This window comes from Platalea leucorodia (genome assembly GCF_965183815.1).
Source record: "Platalea leucorodia genome assembly, chromosome: 3".
Classification (NCBI taxonomy): domain Eukaryota; kingdom Metazoa; phylum Chordata; class Aves; order Pelecaniformes; family Threskiornithidae; genus Platalea; species Platalea leucorodia.
In genome coordinates this window covers 48312698-48327942 of record NC_138825.1, presented here as the reverse complement: position 1 = coordinate 48327942, position 15245 = coordinate 48312698, and the positions used below count along the sequence as shown (strand labels likewise).

General features: G+C 46.8%; 2 protein-coding genes across 7 annotated transcripts in view; one reads left to right on the top strand and one right to left on the bottom strand.

Annotated features, from left to right (window-relative positions):
• The window catches only part of WDR27 (WD repeat domain 27), a gene marked incomplete at both ends in the record, with an annotated part of 133694 nt that extends 126549 nt beyond the window's left edge, over positions 1-7145 (bottom strand). The window contains 5 exons of the mRNA XM_082305594.1: positions 700-751; positions 2769-2882; positions 3359-3483; positions 5930-6071; positions 6966-7145. Of these exons, the coding sequence (XP_082161720.1) occupies positions 700-751; positions 2769-2882; positions 3359-3483; positions 5930-6071; positions 6966-7145 (613 nt within the window). The remainder of the gene's footprint in view (positions 1-699; positions 752-2768; positions 2883-3358; positions 3484-5929; positions 6072-6965) is intronic.
• Positions 7146-12007: 4862 nt separating this feature from the next.
• On the top strand, positions 12008-14779 carry LOC309587278 (UPF0669 protein C6orf120 homolog). Of its 6 annotated transcripts, XM_082305332.1 has the most exons (3): positions 12469-12725; positions 13624-13861; positions 14167-14779. In XM_082305332.1, the coding sequence occupies exon 3, from the start codon at positions 14211-14213 to the stop codon at positions 14766-14768; it is 558 nt and encodes a 185-aa protein (XP_082161458.1). In that variant the 5' UTR covers positions 12469-12725; positions 13624-13861; positions 14167-14210; the 3' UTR covers positions 14769-14779. The 6 variants fall into 6 exon arrangements, with proteins under 6 accessions (XP_082161460.1, XP_082161461.1, XP_082161457.1 ...); XM_082305334.1 differs by lacking the exons at positions 12469-12725; positions 13624-13861 and adding an exon at positions 12008-12030; XM_082305335.1 differs by lacking the exons at positions 12469-12725; positions 13624-13861 and adding an exon at positions 12340-12439 and having other exon boundaries at positions 14171-14779.
• The last annotated feature ends 466 nt before the right edge of the window (positions 14780-15245 follow it).

Here is a 15245-nt window from a genome sequence, read left to right as displayed (position 1 = left end):
AGCTTTTAGTTCACGTGAAGTCATCCAATAACATGTATGCACAAATCTTAACAACCAATCTCCATGCAGCTCGTGCCCCCAAAGTGTGCTCCAATCACCACTAACGGCGCCACAAGCAGGAGCAACCAACAAGGAGTTTGAGCAGGCCCTGTTGAAAACTATATGGGTCCCGTAGGAAAAGTGCTATCGGAAGAGGGGTCCCTGCTGCACTGGAGACAACTCTTGCCCTCCTCCTCTTCTCTCCTTTTGCTCTCATCTTTCCACAGAAGTAGCTTTCACCTTTAAAATCAATATATGTCAACAGCTACGCACACTGCTAATAAATCTGCATATGGTATACTTAAAGTATTTCCTTCCATGTCATATACAAAACTTGAAGAAAAACAAGCACATAGTACTCAGACAGTGGAACTGTAGCTACAAGAGAGCTTCATTTGCGTATCTCAGTAAATGGCAAGTTACATACACACCGTGTACAAAAAGAGCTGTTTAAGAAAGCACACTACAACTATCTACCCAGAAGTACACTTTAAAGGAAAATATATTTACTAATGGCTTTAAAGGATATGTTTACTACTACCTAGTCTACTAGAACTATTTTCACTAAATCAACTAAATACTTCTATATTAATTTTATGTTATTGTTTAGAGAGAGGATTTTTTTGCTCTGAAAAAATATATATAAAAAAGAAAACATACCCGTTAATACTCCTGACTGATATATTAACTGGCCAGTAGAATAGTCCCACACCTTTAGGAAAAAGAAAAGTAAGATAAGCACCTACTTAGATCTTGAAGGAAAACACAAATTTCAACGGCCATCATGTGGTAAAAACAGAGAAATGCAACCATTGAAAGTGATGCAATATGGTAAGGATTTTTTTTCAGCATTTTTTTCTAACTATGTAGGGTTTTGTATAATTGATAAGTGTCCCTAGTGAAGAAGGTGAAACTCACCTGGTATGGATACATAAAGTACTCAGAAGTACTTATTGTCGTCTTTGCTTAGGTTGATCTCTTAATGACTTAAGCTAAATTAATTAAAAGACATACTTGAACTGGTTCTAGATTTCACACAGGGATCTTGCATAATTTCACAATTTTCATATTGGGCTCTGGCATAAGAGGTCATTATTAATAGTAATAATAACAATACTTATTATGATCTATAGACCCACATATAAATCAACTTTCATTATTAACATGACTGTTTCTACGTGATGTATTCTATGCTTAATAGTTGATTAAGAAAGCTAAATAAAACCAAACTGTTATTTCTATAAGCCTTCCTCTCCACAAATACTTCCATTACATTTATCTACACTATCATAGCTGAGATGATTGAAAAAATTACAGTCACAGTCCCTGCTTTCTAAACACGGCTGTGAGCCTTCGTTTAGCTCCCAAGCTTTTGTCTTTGTTCATGTTTCATTTTTCTCTGAATGTAAACATCATTCTTATGAAAAGCTGTTTCCTAAGATCTTTTTTCATAAATTTATCTGAAGAGATTCTCACCTGTTTCACCATTTCTTTAGCCAAGTAAAAGGGCTAGGGGAGCATAAGGTTTTGGACATGGCAAGTCCTGCAGTCACAGGAGCCAACTATCATAGACTCCATCATGGCTGCCCTCAGGGAATTACCCCTGATCTGCAGAATCAGGCAGAGAAAATAAAACTTTAAGACTTTCTTACTAAATTTTTTTAGAGACTTGCAAAATATTTTCATCTGATTGTCATTTTAGTCCCAACATTTATCGAGGTTAAAAAAAAAAAAAAGCAAAACTTATTTATGAGGATTTTGTATAATTTATCAAGTCTTCATTCAATTAACATGAAGAAGCATATAGATCTTTTCATTCAGTCATTTTTACCTTGATTTAATTTCTTAGATCAACATAAAATAAATAAGAAACAATCAATCAGAAAGTCAGAATTATTAGTATTTTCTAAAATTCCAATTCAATCTTTGCCTTCTTTTTTTGTCCAAGACCAGGACAAAAACCAAAATCACATATTCTCCAGAACAGAGTTACATAAAAATTAAATTTAAAATAACAAAACAAAACAAAACAAAACAATCAACCTTTTATATAGCAAACCTTAATTTTACTTTAGCTTGTAGAACCAAATGTTGGGCTATGTTTAAAATCATATAGAGGACAATCAGTAGTAGACTAAACTGTATCTAATCAAGGTACCCAAGCCAGTATCTCCTGGAAGATACACCTGGTTTCACTTAGGCTCCTTGTTTCCCCTTACTGTCTAAGTTGTCTTCAATTGTCATCATGTACAGCAGCAGCAATCCATAGTGTCATCACATAAAATGCTGTCTGGGAAAAAATCCTCCCAGTATGCAATAACCCAGCCATTGCATGCAATAACCCAAAACAATATTCCTAAAAGGGAAAATTCCAATCAATATCAGCAGTCTCAAAGTGAAATGCTTTCATTCAGTTCAGCACACCAAAACACTTCAGTTGTTACAGCCAAACTGATAAAAATATTTCCATTTGCCAGATTATAATAATAACCAGTTAACACTTCACTGTAGAAAGTCTTGAATATACAAAACCTGCATTGTTCTTTTAAAAAAGAGTAATTAATTTTTACAATAATTTCCTAAGCAACTCGAAGAACAATGTCATGATCTCTATAAAGTTGAAGATGTTTTTTGCTTAATCTTCAGAAAATATTTGAAGGGAAAAAAAGACTACTTCACATATTCACTAAATTATATTTTTTAAAAGTGCAGCTCTACAATTTCCTTGCCTTAAAGGTTCTGTCTTCTGACACAGATATAAGCATACTTTTCTCCCATGTGCAAAACTCAGCAGCAGTCACTGGAGCCAGGTGGCCATCCAATTCAGCTAGTATAGCTTCGTTCTGTGATTAGTCAAGTCAAAATAAAAACAGATTAGATTGCAAACTAAAAATGACAATTAGTTAAATGTTTTAATAATTAATAACTGTTGCTAAAAATTGTCAGATTTGAATTTAAAATATTAATTCAATAAGATTTTTCTTATTGAAACTGCAGCCCTGTGTATCATCCTGCTGGCAACGCCACATTACATTTGCTTCTTCAGAATGAATGATACAGGAGTAATTTTTCAGATATCCTCAGAATGTCATCTTCTTCTAAGTTATTGAGATGTTGTTTCACTTCAACTTTTTAAATCTAGTCTTCTATTTGGTATATGATGCATTATGAAGCATTAGTTCATACTTATTTCCATCTATATGATAAAAAAAATAATGCTTTTACTTAATTATTCTGACATTTCTCTATCATTATTTTATTTGAAAGTGAATAAGTTAGAGCAATACCAGCACCATGGCAACAAAGAATGGTATCTCACCTTTGCACTTAACATGTAGATCTGATTTCCAGCACATACTGCCACTTGTTGATCATCCGGATTAAATCTTACATGAAGCACCATTCCCAAAAGAGTTCCTATAACAATTCCTCGAGGTGTTAACCCTGCAGCAATTTTATTGTTATTGAGATTCAATGAAATACAAAACTCTGGTGCAGTGAGATTCTTAGAAACTTTTCATAGCAGTTATCTAACCACAGAGCTACCCCAGTTTCTGTCAGGAAGATGTACAGAACAACCCACAGTTTAATTATACCGGGCTATCGGAAAGCAAAGCACAGAACTATGTACCAGCAGGATTCCTCCGTCTGCCGTGTTGCCTATACATGATCCAGTACTCTTTGAGATACTGATAATAAGTGTGCCCATCAAATCATATTTCCATCGAAGACTGCCAGGGACAGGATTTTTGGAGTAGGGTGATGTGCCCAAGGAACCCAGTAGTGACACATTCATTCTGGAGGCAAGAAATCCCAACTGAAGCCCAGCAAAACAGGGGTCTGAAAAATGCTTTTTCCAGGAGAATATCCCAGGCACTCAGCCATCAGGCAAGGGGGACTTTCCTTCTCTTGGTTTTAATTCTTCTGTGGCAAAGGGCTGAAACAGGAAGTACACCACTGAATATCACAGACTAGCTTTGCGAACAGGCTCATGTTTCATCCCTCTCTTCATGACTTCTTTCTGGTCATCTCAGTGTTCAAGCAGGCCGGTTTCTGCAGATCCCTATTTTACGATGCTGTCTTTAACTACGTGAGGAGATTTTGGACATCTCATTAAATTTAAGGATTTCATAGGCAATAAATTAACTAGGATACAGGCACAACAACTATAGGTGTCCTTTTCTAGGTTTTATCCTAGATGTTGTGGCGTGTTTCCACAATTGATTAACTTGTCAAGATCTACCAGGATGGAGAGATGGCTCACACAAAGAACTCCTTAACCACTTTGATATAGTTGATAAGAACATGGTCAGAGAAAACATGCCAAGACTGTGCAGAGCACAGACTGGGGAGAGAAAGACTATACAGCATCTGCCTGTGGATAGAGAGAAAAAGAGAAAGAAGAAAATCCAGCAGCAGAGAATCTGGCTCTCAGATGTCTTTGTATTAAAACTACACATACTCTTTATCTGTCTGCTGCTAACTGTCTATTTCTAACTTCCATTTTTGTTTCCTCCAAATTTATAGTCCCATTTTATGGGACTTTGATTCACTGTGTTACTCTTACATGGATTAAAATGCAATAATGGCATTTATTATAAAAGCACTTAAAATGTGCACTTTTCTTTACAACATTAATTTTCATAATAGGTAGATTTGCAAAATCAGCGTGGAGTAGAGTACAAGAGGCAACTCCCACACATTAAATCATAGGCAAATCTCTAGCTACAGATACTGAGGAGGAAACTTCTAATAGTGTTGGACAATGCCATGTGACTCTCAATATTGACATCAAAGGGGGACTGTAATACCTCTCAGTTTTCATGCCATAACAATGTATTTTGGACAGAGTGTCATTGGAACTCCAGTGAGTCGTGACTCTGGGAGTCTTTCTCCCTGTCTTTCTCTTTCATTATTCTTCTACTTTCCAGTCGATTTAAGCTTGAAGAGGAGTTAGCACTGCTCCCTAGAATCTAACTCCATTGGTTGAGGCTCCAAACCAAGATGGTGGCCGGGATACTAGAACTCCTGCTTTCTGTGTGTTAGGTCATCAGTCATCATAACTCTCTTTCACTCATGCAGTCTCCTCCCAGATCAGATACTGGCATTGCTCCCCCCCCCCCCCCCCCGCCCCCGACAACAGTTTCAGACAGAGGCAGAAGGAGAGGCAGGACCAGACGAAGCAGGATGTAAAACCCCAGTCCTGCAGATATTCCAGAAAAGGTAGCATTTAGCTATTTTGGCATTGCATGCTTAGTTATGCAGTGCTGTTACGATTGGAAATTTTGCTGTCGCTTTTATCCCACAGCGGCAGAACTTAACTGCCTTTGCAGTGCTTCCCCGCGTTTCCCCTGGGTTTGCCAGCCCTCGCCTACTCCCGCACAGGACCTTGGCCAGCTCCCGGGGCCGCCCGCCCGCCCTCACGCTCGCCCCCGGCAGCCCCGGCCCAGCGCAGCCTCCGCCGCGGGGCCCGGCAGCCGCCGGGGGCGTCCGGTCCGGTGGGCGCTCGGGAGCGCGGCCGTCGTTAAGGGCGGGTCTCCTGCGCAGGTACGATGATGGCCAGACCGGCTGGACTGCGGGCCTGGTTCAGCTTGGCGTTGTCGAAGGAGAGCAGTAGAGAAATAAAGCACTATTTATCACTGTGAGGGCTGCGGGATCTGAGTGGCTAATGAATGCTACTCAGAAATAACAATCTTTCTATGCAAGTGGTAGTGGAAGAAAAGGAGGTGTGGGGCGGTTGTCTTCTAAGGTGGTCGTTGCTCAGAGACTGCCTGGGCATTGGTCTGCTTGTAGGAGGTCGTGAGTGCCCTTGCATCACTTCTTTTATATATATATATATATATATATATATATATAAAAAAATGTATATATTATATAAATAATACTCTACCTTCTTGCACTTTCCGTGTGCATTCATCGAGATTCCACACTATCACACATTCGCGAGAAGCAGAGCAGACTAGAAGTGGATTGGTTTTACTTCCAAATGACAGCGCGGAAATTGAGTAATGATGTCCTGACAAACGGAATGGCTGACAAATGTACATAAAGAAGAGTTAAAGGAGTCACTGCAAACTAAGATTATGAACAATACAAAATTACAAATGGATAATGTACATATAATTAACAAAACAATAACTAAATTTTCTTTATTAAAATCACTTAATCAGCTGCAGTGTAGCTGTACTGGGTTTGGCTGGGATGGAGTTAACTTTCTTCATAGCAGCTTGCATGGTGGAGCGCTTTGGACTTCCTGATGAAAACTGTTGATAACATGCCAATGTTTTGGCTGTTGCCAAACACTGCTTGCACAGCACCAAGGCTTTCTCTTTTTCCCACTCTGTCCCGGCCCCCCCACCCCCAGCAAACAGGCTGGGGGTGCACAAGAGGCTGGGAAGGGACACAGCAGGAACAGCTGACCCAAACTGCCAAAGGAATATTCCCTACCATATGATGTTGGGCTCAGCAATAAAACTAGGGTATTGGCTGAAGAAGGTGTTGGGGGGCTGGGGGGTTGTCTTCTAAGGTGGCCGTTGCTTAAAGCCTGTATGGGGATTGGTCTGCTTGTAGGAGATGGTGAGTGATTGCCTTTGTATCACTTCTTTTTTCCTCTTTTCTTCACTCGTGAAACTATCTTTACCTCAACCTGACTTCTTCTCACTTCTGCCCATCCTATTCTCTCTCCCATCCCGCTGGGAAGGAACAAGCAGGAGACTGGGTGGTGGTTTAGCTGCCAGCCAGGGTCAGCCCACCACAACGGTTTATATCATTCTCATCACAATAACAAAACTCATACTAAATGCTAGTATCTTCCCAGCATTGAAGTGAAACCTGACACTCCTACACTACCCTCAAATATTTTGTTTATATCTTCCTTTTAAGTCTTCTGCAATAGCAGCCTATGAAGGGATATATTCTGCTTTTACCTGAGCAGTCGCCGTATTCCAGATGCATAACTCATTTCGATTCAAAGGGAAAGCACAGTGATGGTGACTACACGCCAGCTGAACAAGGGACTCTGACAGTTTGGATTTAAACAAGCGTTTTTCGCGGACAACCTCAGGACTGCAGCTTCCTCCAGAACAACGGTCCCCGTCATTTTCCATCCTGCGGCTGAAACGGGCCCCGCGGCGGAGCACCACGGGGGGCCGCCCCCGCCTCACCGGCTGCGTCCTCACCGCCTGGCGGCACGGGGGTCCCACGGCCCCACGGCCCGGCCCCGGCCCCGCCGCCCAACGGCCGGCCCGTAACCAGGGCAGCGGCGCCGCCGACGGGCCGCCGAGCGGGACAACCCTCCCTCGCCCGCGGGGCGCGGCGGGCCCGGGGCGGCCGCCTCCCTCAGGGCCCCGCGCGGCCCGGCCGCCTTCCCGCCCTGGGCAACGGCTGAGCGCGAGCCTAACGGCTCCGCCGCGCCCTCTGCCGGCGCCCAGCGCAGCGCCGGCCCCAGCGATCGGCAGCAGCCGCTTGCGGCCGTTTTCTCTTTCTCCAAAACGGGGCGGCGTCGCCAAGGAGCCTTCGCTCTCCGCAGCCGTCCCCCGGGCTGCACCGAAAGCAGCGCGGCCAGCAGGGCGGGGGCGGCCATTCTCCCCCGCGGCTCCGCTCCCGTGGGACCCCGCCTGGAGCACTGCGCCCAGCTCTGGGGACACCAGCACGAGACAGACACGGACCTGTTGGCCTGGGTCGGGAGGAGGGCCACCAACACCTCTCCTATGAGGACAGGCTGAGAGAGTTGGGGTTGCTCCACCGGGAGAAGAGAAGGCTCTGGGGAGACCTTATTGCGGCCTCTGAATATATAAAGGGAGCTTATAAGAAAGATCATAGACATCTTCAACCAGATCAGGTTGCTCAGAGCCCCATCCAGCCTGTCCTTGAATGTTTCCAAGGATGGGGCATCTATCACCTCTCTGGGCAACCCGTTCCAGTGTTTCACCACCCTCATCATGAAAAATTTTCTTCCTTGTGCTCAGTCTAAATCTACCCTCCTTAAGTTTAAAACCATTACCCCTTGTCCTGTCGCAGCAGGCCTTGCTAAAAAGACTATCCCCAAAGACTATCCCCTAAAGAAAGATGGAGAGAGACTCTTTACCAAGGCCTGTAGTGACAGAACAAGGGGCAATGGTGTTAAACTGAAAGAGGGTTGATTTAGGTTGGACATAGGGAGGAAATTTTTTACAATGAGGGTGGTGAGGCACTGGAACAGGTTGCCCAGAGAAGTTGTGGATGCCCCTTCCCTGGAGGTGTTCAAGGCCAGGTCGGATGGGGCTTTGAGCAACCTGGTCTAGCAGAAGGTGTCCCTGCCCCTGGCAGGCAGGCTGGACTACATGATCGTTAAAGGTCCTTTCCAACCCAAACCATTCTGTGGTTCCATGATGCAGCAGGGACAGCAGACCAGCCCATGACAGTATGTGGAGCAGCACCGCTGAACAGAGGAGCGACCTTCTTGCTCTCACCAAGTTTGTGGATGATGCCAAATCGGGGGGAGCAGTGACCACGGTGGCGGGCAGGGCTGGCAGTCAGAGGGATTCGTCAGGCAGGAGAAACAAGCTGATGAGAATCTCATGGAGTCCAACAAGAGTAAGTGCAGAGTCCCTCGTCTGGCACAGAGTGACCCCATGCAAGAGGACAGGCTGGAGGATGGCTGTCTGGGAAGCAGCTCCATAGAAAAGGATCTGGAGATCCTGCTGGACAAGCTGAATATGAGCCACCACCGCACCTTTGCAGCAGAGGCAGCCAGCTGCATCTGGGGCTGTGTTAGTAATCGTAGCCAGCAGGTCCCGGTAGTGATCCTTCCCCCCTATCTGGCACTTGTAAGACCACATCTGCAGTACCGTGTCCACTTTCGGGGTTGTTGGTGCAAGAAGGATATTGACATACTGGAGCGAGTCCCGCAGAGGGCAACCAAGATGATCGGGGGGCTGGAGAAGGTGATGTATGGGGAGAGGCCGAGAGCACTGGGCCTCTTCAGCCTGGAGAAGAGACAGCTGAGACCTCACTTTTGCCTACAACTACCTAACTGGAGGATACAGGGAAGACGGAGCTAGACTCTTCTCGGAGGCGCTAGAACAAGCTGGAACCTGGGAAAATCCAGTTAGATGTCAAGATTTTAATTTTTTATTTTTTTTTTAAAACACCATGAGGGTGGTTGAATATTAGAACAAGTTTCTGAGGAGAGGTTGTGGATCTCTATCCCTGGAGTTGTCCAAGAGTCAACTGGACATGGCCCTGAGCAACCTGATTTAGACCTGTTTTGAACAGGAAGCCAGACCGGAGGAGTCTGGAGGTCCCTTTCAACCCAAGCTATGATTCTATGATCAAGTTTTTGATCTGCGCCAATTTAAGCCATTTCAATGGACATCAATCTGTGGACTCGATACCCATCTCAACTGCTTTTCAAACAGATACTTTCTACAGGCATGTCTTTCTCGTGCCTGTCTGTGATTAACACTACCAGCATTTTCGCCCTATATGAGTATCTAACATATATTGTAGACGACAACACACTCTCCTTGCGTTAGCTTTGCTGGAGAAAGTACCAGTCCAAATTCTCTTTCACGTGTCCTTGTGAATTTGGATAAAGCCACTGTATTGAGCACCAGCTGCACAGAGGTAACACAATGCACTGCACATGACAGTGTTTCTTTTCTGAACTGTGACTCATGGCTGAGAATATTAGCGAAAAAATTTATTGTAATATGCTGATGACAATTTTCATGAGTGATACAGTCATGGATGTGTTATGACAGTTTAGTCAGTAAAGATAAATGCTGATACAGCAAAAAGGTGTTGTTCAGACAGGCAACGCCTAGGAGTAAAGAACTTGTTCTGAAACACGTTGTGTCTTTGTAGCTGTTTCTAGGCAGTTTAGTACGCTTTTTCCCAATTAATTTCACTGTAGCTTATTTTCATCTTTCAATGCGAGTAGCTACAATACTTTCAACAACCTACTGTCCATAACAACTAGGGAACTAGTAGAAATCCAAGGAAGTATCAGAGACCTTGGACTGATTTCTTGACTGATCCAACAGGAGTCAGAACACCAACTCCTTTCCTGCAGCTGGACCCTGAGCCAGTCAAGTCCATCTGATGGAGACCCATTCAGACAGGCGTGGACCACCACTGCCTTTTGCCCTCCCAGTGGGCGTTGCTGCTCCTCAGCGGCTGAGATGCCACTCCTCCAGTAATACGACAAGAAGCCGGTTCCTGCCCTGTTGGGACAAGGTGGCAGTTGCATGGGAACACTGGCAAGACGTAAGCGTGCAGTGAGAAAGTTATACCGCACCACACCCCCATGAAACACCCCTCCGGGCCACGTCCTGTTCCTACGCAACACAATGCTAAAAGACCTTGGCTCCCGCATGCGGCCACAGCTTGGGTATCCGCCCGTTTAAAATGGAACCGACAGCCACACGGGGGGGGGGGGGGGGGGAAAAGGCACTTAAAATTTTAGGGCATTTTAGGGACACGCCAGTTCTTTATCATGTCATGCTTTTGTGTCCAATAGTATATTTCTATTGGTCTCAATATTCAATCATTGTAAGAATAATTTTAAATAATGAGATTTATCAGCTTTAAGATTTTAATGTGTTTTAAGCAGTCGATAAGCCTGTTTATAAGATTGAAATTGATTTTAATAAAGCTCAAATTTAACAGAATCCACATTTGGTGGGTTTATGCACCCTGTGTGTTTGAGGTAGGAATGAACAGAAGAAGTTACATAGGTTTTATGAAATTAGAGAGCTATGGTTTGGAAACAGAACATCAGCTCATTCTGTTAATACAGGGCCCTTGAGGTAGATACACAGATTCTCTTGAATCTCTCCGTACACAATAACACTCCATGCAGATTTTTTTTCAGTTTCAATCCTTCAGTCTTGCTTACAATTTTAAAGAGCTCAGTCAAGTTAAGGTGACTGTGTTGAAATCAGTGGGTATTCAAAAGCAATATTTTTTTTTCTCTTCACACTGTATTTTTCTGTTCTGTGTTCTTAGGTGAAGTTTATGCTGACAGCCACATAAACTGCCACTAATTGTTGAAGGGCAACCTATCCTCCAGTAAGTGTATTACACCCACTTTCAGTGCAGAAAAAATTAGATTTCTCTATCTGTAGGATTTCATTGTGAAAAACGCTTCGCATGCTGTTGAAAAATCTACATATTCAGTACTCAACGCCTCACCATCCTCCTCAAATGTGTCATCCTTCACTCAGAATTAACAACTAAGCAAATCTTACTGTACTGGACTTACAAGCGCCTGGTGCTCTGAAGCCGCGCTCCCCACACGCCCCCCAGGCGCATCCCCTCCGCCGACACAGCAAAGCTTCCCCCTTCCCCGGCCACGCTCCAGGCGGCTCCCGCAGGCCCGGGCGGCCGCTGCCCGGCGGGACGCGGGAACCAGCGCCGGCCTGGCCCGCCCCCAGCAGAGCTCTCGCCCGCCCCCCAGCAGACCCCGGCCTGCGCAGGATCCGCCAGGGGCCGATGGCCTCCCCGTGGGGACCCCGCGGCGCGCCCTGAGGCCAGGGCATGAGCCCCGCCACCCCTAACCGCCCGGGGGCACGCACACCGCGGGCAACGCCCGCAGCCGCCGCCCTCCCAGCACGCCCAGGCCGAGGAGAGGCGCCTGCTCACGCAGCGCAAGGTCCCCCGGCTTGTGGCCATTCACAACGCGCCCCCCGAACTCGCCGCAGCCCCCGCGCCGGGGCGGGCGCGGGCGCAGCCATCCGCCGGGCCGGGGAAGGCCTGTCCTCCGCAGCGGGTGCCCTCCGGCAGCACAGCCAACGGCCCCGCCGCGGCGGGGGAGGCGCGGGCCCGAAGAGCCCCGGCGGTGAGGCGGGGCGGGGCGCCTGCGCTGTGCTCCGCGTTGCCATGACGACGGCACCGCCCCCGACGCCCGCTCTCGCGATAGCGGGGGGGGCGCGGCCGCGCGCCGCCACGCCCCGGGGAGGGGGCGGGGCAGGGGCGGGGCGGCGGCGGGAGAGCTCGGCGGTAACGGCGGTGAGTGGCGCGCGCCGCGCTCGGCTGCGAGGGGGGCGGCGCGGAGGCCTCCGCCCCTCCACACCCCCCCCCCCCGCGCCGCCGCCGGCAGCCGCCCGGCGCCAGCCGCTGGGCCGGGCCGGGCCCGGCTCCCGGGGCGTGCAGGGGGAGCGGCGAGGCGGGCGGCGCGGCGCGGCGCTGTGCCCTGCCTGCCGGCTCCTCCGGGGCGGCCTCCGCGCCCGCCCGCCTCCCCTCGGCCGCTGCGCTGCCCCGGGGCCCGCCCGGGCCCGCCTCAGCCCGCCCTGGGGCGGGGCTTGCCCGCGGCAACCCCGGCCGCGCCGCGCTGCGCTGCCGCACGTCCACGAAGCCTGCTGCTCTGCTCGCCTTGGCCGTGGCCTCGCCGTTGCCGGAGCCCCGTGGCAGGTCGGAGGTGAGCCCGGCCCTCCCTCGGCGGGGTGAGGCCGGAACCGCCGCCCCGCCCCGCCCCTCCCCTCCCGCTGTGCGGGCGGCGGGGCCCGGGGCCGGCGGGAGCGGGCGGCGGAGTCGCTCCGCGTCCCTGGGAGCCGGCCGTCGCCGCCGGCGGCTGTCGCGCCCGCGGGGGAGGCGGGAGTTGGCGGGGGCGGGCAGAGGCGCTGGTGGCTCTGTCCAAGGTCTCCTGAAGTCGCCGCTCCTTCCGAGGGCTGCTCCAGCGCCGGAACGCTTTCGTTTGCCCCTAGGTAACTTCATCGTTTTCTGCTCGGATGTGGGGTTTTTCCTGTTCCTCCGCTCGGACATTTCATCACCGCTTCGATTTAAAAGTGGTAGAGTCGGTTCGCTGGTGCAGGGAGACAACAGGCAGAAGACCATTTTTTTCTGTCGCTGTTCAGAGGGTTTTGTCAGTCTGGCCGGTTCTGTGAATGCTCTGCTTCCTACTTTTGTGCTGCCTTTGCAGAATTGTGGCCTTGCGGAATAGAGGCCTCTGGGGCATAAAACTTGGAACCGCAGAAATATTTGTACATTTTTCCCCTAGATCTGTTTAACTGTAAAACCTCTAAGGTTTAAGTGACATCTCAGTGGAAGTAACGCTAGCAGGGTACAAAACAACTGACTGGTAGCTGTCATGTTTAAGATAATTGTAGTGTCCTTGTGGAAGGAATGAGAGAATGAAAATCTTCATCTGAAACATGAAAGTGCATATACTTGTGGCTCCTATACTTGACTGTGATTTGCATGTCAAATTCAGTCAGCTGTATGCTTTGGAAGCCTTCAGCAAGGTTCAGAGCTTGCTCCTTTGTACGCACACACTTAGCGCAGCTGTTCAAGGGGCTGGAGTGCTGCAGGCACGCTCAGGCTGCCTGACTCCGAGCGTGCAACAGGGAGAGAAGGCGTGTAAGAGCCTTAGTCTTGCAGCAGTCCTTTCCATCTCCCCCTTGCCCCGGTAACTTCAGCCTTCTGGTTTGTAGGAAATGCTGTAAAGAGCTGAGCATTTGTACGGTAAGAAAATCTTTAGGAAAGTAAATTTTCAGGGAAAATATGCCAAGTTTAGTCCTAGAAGCAATCCACACAGCAGAATCATAAATGAATGTATTATCTCACTAGATGATAATATGTTTTTATTTCTAACTCCATTCCCAGTGCAAGTCAGAATGCATACTGCTTCATGCGTACATCCAGATTTGCACCTTTACTGTCTCTGAAGTTAAGATGAGAGGACAGGAGAACAAACAGGATGCCCTAAATACCTGATACAAAGTTAAGCTTCTTCAAGCATGCGAAAGCCTTCTTTTTTAACTCTGTTTTTTTTAAACTGAAGCTAAAATCGTTATTGGATTTCGTCTCTTCTGGGTATCTGTCAAATTTGGCGTGTACACAGGTAGAATAAAACTAAAGTCTTTGTGTCGGTTCTGGATGAAAGAACACCCACTTGACTAATTTCTGTTTAACTTCCTTAAGAAATTCAAGCCATTTCAATCCTGCAGAGCTCTGAATCTTAGCAACAGTTTTTGTTACTGTCAAAAAAGAAGACAAGTTAATGAACATACTTAATTGAAGTTGCTTAACTTTGTATGGACTAGAGTGGATTTCTAAAATTACCAAATTTAAAAAACAACAACAAAAAATCAATTCCTTCCAGGAATGGAATATGCTAAGATCTGAATTATGTTTCCTATTCACAAGGCAGTGCACAGGACACAGGAAGAGCCTGAATATAACTTAAGACCATGGCAGCACGCTGGAGAAGAGTCCTGGTAATATTTGTGGCAGCTCAAGTACTGTTTGTGGTAAATACCTTTGAGGAAGAGGATGTACCTGAAGAATGGATTCTTCTTCACGTTGTTCAAGGTCAGATTGGAGCAGGAAACTACAGCTATTTGAGACTAAATCACGAGGGCAAGATAGTACTTCAGATGCGGAGTTTAAAAGGCGACGCAGACTTGTATGTATCTGATATGACGCTTCACCCCAGCTTTGACGAATACGAGTTACAGTCCGTAACTTGTGGCCAGGACGTTGTCCACGTACCCGCCCACTTCCGCCGCCCAGTGGGCATAGGGATTTACGGTCATCCCTCTCACCTGGAGAGCGAGTTTGAAATGAAAGTATACTATGATCGAACAGTTGTACAGTATCCGTTTGGCGAGGCTTCTTACAACCCCGAGGAGATGGAGGCAAACCAGAAATACTCACAGTCTACAGAAGATGAATCTCAGGATGAGGAATCTGTTTTCTGGACTATACTTATTGGAATCTTGAAATTAATACTTGAAATTCTTTTTTAAATTGATACACACTGGACTAAATCACACTTCAGCCTGTGAAATTGAACATGAATGACTTGCTATAATATTTAATACTCTTTGTTATGTTTCCTGAAGAGGTATTCAGGTTACTTTTCCTAAACCAGAAAGGAAGTGGGGGAAAAAGCCATATTTAATTTTATATTGTAAATCCTCCCCATATGTAAAATGAGCAGCGAGCACAGTATTTGCAGTGTTCTTTAGAGATCAGGGCTTAAAAATGAATGTACAGTTGGGATCTAGTTAAATTCACTTTAAACAGGTGCTTAGGAAAAATCAGCTCCAATTCAGTATATTCTATCATTTTTTTTATGAAGAAAAGTAAAATAACAAACTGCTGCACTTCAGTGCCCCCTCTCAGTTTAGAGCGTATTTAAAAAGAAAATGTACTCCTTTTCTGAGCAAGGATCTCCAGTAGAACTAATTAGCCATGGCTTTTTATTCGAGCTGAGGAGCCTA